This window comes from Cryptomeria japonica, chromosome 5 (assembly GCF_030272615.1).
Source record: "Cryptomeria japonica chromosome 5, Sugi_1.0, whole genome shotgun sequence".
NCBI lineage: Eukaryota > Viridiplantae > Streptophyta > Pinopsida > Cupressales > Cupressaceae > Cryptomeria > Cryptomeria japonica.
Window position 1 is genome coordinate 643,800,487 of NC_081409.1, and position 8,320 is coordinate 643,808,806.

Genomic DNA, 8,320 nt, shown 5'->3' on the forward strand with positions numbered 1-8,320 from the left:
AGAAAATTGAAGTTTAAAAAATGAACAATCAAGCCCAAATGGTGAATTTCGCTCCTGACCCTTCCAAAGGGTCCAGAGCGAAAATCCTCCTAAGGCTCATCTCCTCACTAGTTTGACCAAATTTTGAGTTGCAAGGCATCTTGAAGGGAAGTGTGGACATGTTTAGACTTTAGAAATGTTTGAAAGCCTTGAAAAAATGAAGGATTCTAGCCAAGAAGGTGAATTTCGCTCCTAACCCTTCCAAAGGGTCCAGAGCGAAATTCCTTACAAGCCTACCTTTTTGACCTTGCTTGGGCTGAAGACTTTGTTCCTTGCATGAGAATGATGTTTAGTTACCTTCTAGAGAAGATTGGAGGTGAAAAGATGAAGGATCAAGTCAAGAATGAGATTTTCGCTCCTGACCCTTCCAAAGGGTCCAGAGCGAAAATCCTAAATCCACCTATTCCTTTCACATTTGTGCCAAGTCAGGCCTAGACAAGGATGATGGAAGCCCTCAAGATTGCCCTTGAATGGATTTTTGTCTCAAAAAATGATGATTTTGGGCTAGAGGAAGAATTTCGCTCCTGACCCTTCCAGAGGGTCCAAGGCAAAATTCATTATGGGTCCTGTCCCTGGCCATGATTTCTAGCAAAATTCTCTTTTCTAGTCACTTTGAGGTCAAGCGAAATGTTGCAAGCATGGGAGAGGGATCCAAGGATAAGAGTCCAAGTAAACAAAGTGAAAAGAATGGAATTGAATGAGGATAAACAAGCAAATCATGAAATTCGCTCCTGACCCTTCCAAAGGGTCCAGGGCGAAATTGTGCAAAACCTATCTTTTCCCTCAAATTTATGCCAAGTCTAGTGTGGGTCAAGATTAGAGGTGTCCTTAGGCATGTCCTTGAATTGTCAAGAGTCATCAAATATGAAGAAATGAGCTCAACACAAGAAATTCGCTCCTGACCCTTCCAAAGGGTCCAGAGCGAATTTTCTCAAAAACCACCTTTTTTCCCAATTTTGTGCCAAGCCTAGTGCTGACTAAGGTGAGTTTTGATGGAAGAGGTCCTTAGAAATAACTTTGACTTATCAATGATTATCAAATGTGAAGGAATTGAGCCAAATGGTGAATTTCGCTCCTGACCCTTCCAAAGGGTCCAGAGCAAAATTCCTAAAATCACTTATCTTCCTTGCAAATCAAGTCAAGCTTTTGGTTTTTATGGCTTAGGGAAGGATGGAGCAAAGTTTCCTTGACCTTGGAGGTGAGTTGAATGGTAGAATTTGTCCTAAAAGTGATTTTCGCTCCTGACCCTTCCAAAGGATCCAGAGCGAAAATCCTAAAAACCATCTTTTCTTCCAAAATTTGAGCAAAATCAAACCTGGACAAGGGTGAGAGAAGTCATTTGGATTGCTTTAAAGTGGATTTTGGTCACCAAGAATGCAAATTTTGAAGCCAAAATGAGAATTTTGCTCCTGACCCTTCCAAAGGGTCCAGAGCGAAATTCCTAGGATCACCCTTTTTTCCTTGCAAATCAAGTCAAGTTTTTGGTTTTTATGGCCTAGATAGGAGTGAGGCGATGTGTCCTTGGTCTTGGAGGTGGATTGGAGTTGAAAAGATGAGGAAATAAGCCTAAAATAAGATTTTCGCTCCTGACCCTTCCAAAGGGTCTAGAGCGAAAATCCTAAAAACCATCTTATCCTCCAAATTTTGTGCTAAGTCAGGCCTAGACTAGGGTGAGAGAAGCTATTTGGAATGCCTTGGAAAGAGCTAAAAGGTGAATTTTGCTCCTGACCCTTCCAAAGGGTCCAGAGCGAAATTCTTCATCTACCTATTTCCTCCTTGTGTCAAGTCAAGACTTGGAGTCCTAAGGTGTAGTTGAGGTTGAAATGATGTTACTTTGCCCTGCAAGATGAATTAAAGTGAAGGAAATGAAGAGTTGTGACCTAAAAGGTGAATTTCGCTCCTGACCCTTCCAAAGGGTCCAAAGCGAAATTCCCCAAATCACCTAGTTTGCCCCTGGGGAAGGTCAACTTGTGGATTCCTAGCCTTTGGTGAGGAGAAGGATAGCGTATGCTTGCCTTAGAAGGCATTTTGGAGTAGAAACATGGTGGAATTTGTCCAAAAATGCAAAATTCGCTCCTGACCCTTCCAAAGGGTCCAGGGCGAAATCCTTTGAAACTACTATTTCTTACCTTGTTGGGGCCAGTTGAGGAGCTAATTGTGATATAATGTTGAAAAGAGGTCTAAATTGAGCAAAATAGCAAATTTTGCTCCTGACCCTTCGAAAGGGTCCAAGGCGAAATTCTGGATAGGGCCTGTCCCTGGGGAGAATATTGAGCAAGCTTTATTTTAACATCATCTTGTTGATGATTTAAGGTAGAAAATGCTATGTCGAAATGAATTTATTATGTGTCCTTAATCATTTTTTGGTTTGTCTTGCAGTTAAAAGAAGACCAGGCCAAGACAAGGACGACCTTCTCTAGTCCAGCATCAACAAGGACGACCTTCTCCAGTCCAGCATCAACAAGGACAACCTTCTCCGGTCTAGCATCATCAAAGACGATGTCTTCCAGTCCAGCATTCCAGTCCAAGGTACATCATCCATCCTGCACATCAAAGACAAAGGAAGATAAAGCAAGGGTTCGTTGAAGAAGCAAATAGTTTCAGAAGAAGTTAATTAAAGCTAGCTTCGCAACATCATCAAATTGAACATCAGCCAAGTTCCGAGTGTCAGGCAAGGTGGCGTCCCAGTCATCACTCCTCCATGTTGGGTTGATCCACCTCAATGTGTCCAGGTTCAATGTACCTAACTCATCAAAGATGACACAAACTTCAATGTACCTACCACGGCTATCCATTGGTCGAATATTCCAGAGAAGACATGTGTCCAAATAATGCAATTATTTCATTGGCCAAAATTGAGTTTGTTGTAACAAACCCTAGTTAGGGTTTTCATTGTAAAATCTCGGCCATTGATCTCAAGTTGATCTGAGCCATCGAATTGTATTGAGGGCACTATATAAGCCCTAGCTCCTCATTTGTAAAGGCTAATAGTTAGTCAGGAGTTAGAAGGTGAATGGTTAGCTAATAGAGAATAGTTAGTAAATAGTTGATAGTCTATGAATAGGTAGTTGAATAGCAAATAGAATAGCAATTAGAGTAGACTAGGAAGAGAAGACAAGACATTGTTGCCTCAATTGTAAAGACTTCTTTTTCATTGAAGATATGGTGAAATATGTCGTTTCGTTGCAATATGCATGGTCTCTTGTTGAATCTTCATTGTAGATGATAGATAATTAAATTGAATGAAAGAAGTTGTTGAATGCACCTATGTGGAATCTATCTAATCCATACCACTAGCCTCTTACTGATTGTAAGTGCGCCCTGCGTGGTCAACTGGCATAAAATGAGCTTAATCTCAAGTCGTTACACGTCTATTGTTCATGCATTAACTTGAATGATGATCAATATCTGATGGTGTTCGATTTGAATATATTTGAAGCATCCCCCAGAAGATCGCACTGAGTTGGTGTTGAATTGTTCAACTTGATGGTGAGACCCAGCCCAGTAGGACTCCACCTAGTCGTTCATCCATCTTCTCGCATTCTAGGTAGTAGAGTAGACTTCCTGAACCCTGCATCTTTTGTCATTTGTTTGTCTTCCAATTAGTTAATAGGACTTGTGATTCCAGCAAATCAGACGTTTATGTCATTGAGTGTAAGTCCCCTTGTGATTCCAGCAAATCACATCATACCACAGAAAGCTTATCCACACGTACAGATCCTACATAACAGAACCTTGGAGTTACTCTGACTGATCCTTCGGCGAGATCTTCAGCAGTTGGGAACTTTGTTCAAGAGAGGATAAGGTACCTTTAGGTATTTTATTCTGTGTTCGCATGTGCATAAAAAACACATCAATAGTACGCTGGTGACAAAATATTCACCCAACAATATCATAACTTAATAACCCAGATGAGTCTTGCATTGAAGTCAATAGTCCATAGGAGCAAAGACCACGCCAAGGATGACTTTCGTGTTAGAATCCATTAATAGTCTCCAACATAAAATCATATTTAAAACCAAATCTCAGAAAGTTGTGAGCAATATCAAAAGTTCAAAGGGAGTTAAGAATACAGGGTCAAATATAAGAATTTCCCCTTGGATAGCATAAACCCACTTATGCCAATCTTTTAACCTCGCAATAAAGAACAAAGGTAGATCATCAGAACTGTACAAAGATGAAACCAAAAGAATATGCTTGAGGAATTGAAAAAGGAAACAAACCAATTATCGGATATCACCAATTATTATGTTTTTTTTCAAAATAAATATATTCGGGGTTTGTGGGTGTTTCTTTAGTAATATAGAAAAGGTGCTATAAATTGGAATAAGAGCGAGTAGCAAAACTGCCAGCTAACCATTTTATAATTTAAGGGATGAAGCCTAAAGCGTCTAATATTGTGATGAGCTCCTAGGTGCACCTATCAAAAAGATAAAAGGAACTTCGAGGAAAGATGTAATTTCCCTTCCTCTACACATTTGGGGCTTTTTTTCTTCACTTTGCAACAATCTGAATTTCATTTAACAGCCTAGGAAGTTCATGCTATTTGAAAGCTCAAAATTGACTCTGTCATCAGCATTCAGCATAAAATTAGGGGTTTGCCTGAGAATCTGTCCAAATAGAACGGCCAATTGTGACACATAGCTATGGAAAGCTTCCAGGAAAAATTACTAAGGACAGTTTGACCCTCAAAAAGCTCAATAACAATGTGGAAGATTGTGATATTCTTGTTAATTTTGATGTTGTCTCTTTAAATGCAATGTTCAGCTTAGGAGAGATCCCATAGATGAGGATACTATTAAACTTGTTGAGCTTTGTTTGGGATCAAGTTTCGTCAGCTTCACTAAAAAGTTTTATGATCCAAATGAAGATGCAGCAATGGGGTCGCCCTTACAACAGTGATGCCTAATTCTTTAGAGTGTTTATGGAGAAAAAAATTGAATTTGTTTTCATTGATACAAAAGTGGAGGAATAGATATGTTAATGGCAGTAATCATCTTGGGCATATGAGAGAAGGAAGCTTTCTAGACTCTTATGAAGATCGCATCACCAAGAGTCATCTTATCGAGGCATCTAAATTAAAAAACAGCCACCATGCACCACATTCACATTGAACCAGCTCTAGTGGAACACATGAACCACAATTGTATACTAAACGTAAAGGGGACAGTCTTCTTCCACAATGTACCACAACTGCACAGAAGATATAGAGTTCATTGCAAAAGAAGAACATGAAAGCATTGGCTCAGACGGGCCATAGACTTAAACAAAACAACGAAACAATTCAAATAGAAACGATGAATTGAGCTTGAGTCAATGTTGGAGGCCAACTCTGCATAGAATTAGAGATGGGTCCCACCCAAATGTTGTGATTTCAATTACCCCCCTGAGAATCGATGCAGCAATAAGAAGAACTATAAACTATTGCCTAATCTTGACCCTAGCAGCTCTAACTTTGGATGAAAGCCAATCCACGAAAATGAATTCTTGTTTTCGTTCATCCTGGCTGCTGGACAAGTGTATGAATTGAGTATATTGCAGGGAAAAGCAATATATCTAATATTAGAAGCCCATAAACAGTAAATGTTGAAGGATAGTGTGCCCTTGCATTAAATGTCTTGCAATTTTGTATGTGTAACTGTTTATTTTAAGGGCATTGAGTGAATCCGAAGAGTTGCAAAGTTCCAAAGAAAAAAATTGCACTTAACAATATTAAGTGAGATAGAAGGTCGAAGAAGTATGAAGATGAGAGTCCATTTGATGAATAGACAAAGGTCATGTTAGATGTTATGTAGCATATGTGCGGAATTTATTTGATGAATAACAATAATTATGTTGGATGTTACATATAGAGTTCAAATTGATAACTTCTCATTATATGCTACAAAAAGTAAATTAAATTCACTCTAATTTATATTCAAACCAAAATCACCATTCGCTAAAAAAAAAAATTAGAGAAGAAACCATCCCAACTGGTTGTGGTATAATTTTAATGGGGGGCATGCATAAGACCATGACCTAAGTTTAAATCTTCCCACCACAATAAGTCATCCCATAACTTCAGCAGACATCAACAATTTTACAGTGCAACTAAGAATAAAGTCCAAGCATGCCCCACCTAAACTTTACTAAATGGATGAAAAATTGAGGTAGACTGTCTGCCTACACAAAAAAACAAAATCAAGAAATTAATTTTATTTTTTCCTTTTCGCTCGGGTCATCAGTAGTTCAAAATAAATCTCAACCAGGAAACTTGAAGCGCAATAGGGGTCTCCCAAAGAATATTGGACCTGATCACTGGGCAAATACCAGAAATGTCCAGATTTTAATTTTCATGAGTAGATGAACCCGTCCCAAAAAAACCAGCAACTTGTGCAGTCTAGAACAGATGAACATGAAAAGCATTTCCTTAAAATGCATCTAATAATATTACGCCGAGGTACGTAGAGAGAACTGATATTTTAAACCAAAGTCAATCAAAGTAAGCTCATAGAACTTTATACAAATCCTGAGTGGCAATCTTGACACAGAATAAATACATTTGATAACAATCTGAAACAATTTGAATGAAAGTGAAGTAGAAGAGAGTGCCTGCTCGTGCACTGCCCGTGCCCACGTCTATGCCGAGGTAGAGGGAGGCTGAGGAAGTGAGCGCCATCTCGATCGCCTTCGATGAATGTGAACGTATTACCATTTCACTATAAATGTAAGGATGTGGAATTATTTTCCCTAACAATCGGATTATTCTAGTACTAATTTAGAGAGGAAAAAAGTTTTGGGAATGTCAAAATTCTAAAAAATCTAATCCATAAAAACCATGGTGGTAATTTCAAAATCCTAAAGGAGGTAAGCATAGCCATAACATATATGTAAACCAAAAAAAATCTACATTGTTTGTCTCCAAAAACAATCATTTTTAAATTTTATAGTATTTCATTATTATTATTTTTATTATTATAATGTTGATATTCTTAATAAATATATGTAAAAACAAAAAAAATCTACATTGTTTTATATATGTTGATATTGTTTTTTATCTCAAAGATATGAATAACAATATAAAATAATAATAAAAATATAATGATATGATATTATTATAATAATAATACAGTCAATAATACATCCTTAATATATTATTTTGCTTTTGTCAAAAGTTTAATAGAAATATAAAGATATCATAATATTATAATAATAATTTGGTACTAAAAGCTTTTTTCTTTTGTAAAGAGTGTAATGAAAATATAAAGATATAAATTTGTAATATAATTATTTTTTAAGTGAAGCAATAAACAAATATGATATCTTTCGACGTACATCACCTATATTCCTCTAAAGATGGGTATGCTAGAATATATTAATGAAAATAATTAATATGTATTCTTATGAAGAAGTTTTTGTAAGTTTTTTAATTAATTTAAAAGATAATAGTATAATGTTTATTAAAGTATTGGGTAGTAAATTAACATGTCTTTAGTTCAAGATAAGATCAAGTTCATCAAACATTAATTAGCTATATGTTCAAGTTCAAATAAAATAATATAAAAATTCAGCAGTTAAAGTAATCCCAACAAGAGGGGTGTCTTTACATTAGGATTCCCTTATTCATCACTAGATGCAAGATTATCATCAATCAATTTCCAACCAATGAGTGTGTCACCCTCAAAAGCATCCTTTAAAAGCTATTGAGCACACACTAAGAAGTAATCAACTCCAATTTAGGGAACTTGATAAATCACATCAAGAGCACTATGCTCGTGAGAGGAGCTAGTCTACCACAAATGCCCCACTCATGAAAGGAAGATAAGGGTGATCATGAGGGATGGAACCAACCACTAGCGTGATTATCTCTATAACCTAGGGGCTCAGAGCCATAGACTAGGAACCATGGTCACATTTGACATATTAGTTGCAACATCACTGACATCCTTAGAGAAGGGAAGAGGAAGGAGGTGAAACTGTAGCAAGAGTTTAGGTAGCATTGCCCTATTGGAATTATTATCATTAATGTCAAAGGAAAAGGCTAAAATATTAGAGGTTAGATCATGCACTATCATCGAGATTTTGTTGAGCAAGGAGATAATTAAAATTGCACATATAATAGTTTATTACTCACATGGGTTGACACGTGCCTAGCACCCTTTGGAGTTTAATTTACCACAATTTTTTTATTGGTGTGGTCAACCACCTCCTTGTGGTACCCAATTTTGGGTATTTTAAGTTTGGTAAATAAATTCATAATAAATGGGATGACTCCCATCTTGGAGTTGACCCAATCATGGGG

The 8,320-nt window shown here is 37.1% G+C and overlaps 1 protein-coding gene across 3 annotated transcripts in view; it reads right to left on the bottom strand.

The window, feature by feature from the left end:
- LOC131049784 (uncharacterized) overlaps nucleotides 1-6,824 on the bottom strand; it is a 121,254-nt gene extending 114,430 nt beyond the window's left edge. The window contains exon 1 of one of the 3 annotated variants that reach the window (XM_057983855.2): nucleotides 6,631-6,824. In XM_057983855.2, coding sequence (XP_057839838.2) covers nucleotides 6,631-6,733 — 103 coding nt within the window. In that variant the 5' untranslated portion in view covers nucleotides 6,734-6,824. The remainder of the gene's footprint in view (nucleotides 1-6,630) is intronic. The other 2 variants (XM_057983853.2, XM_057983854.2) reach the window with 2 other exon arrangements.
- Between the last annotated feature and the right edge of the window lie 1,496 nt (nucleotides 6,825-8,320).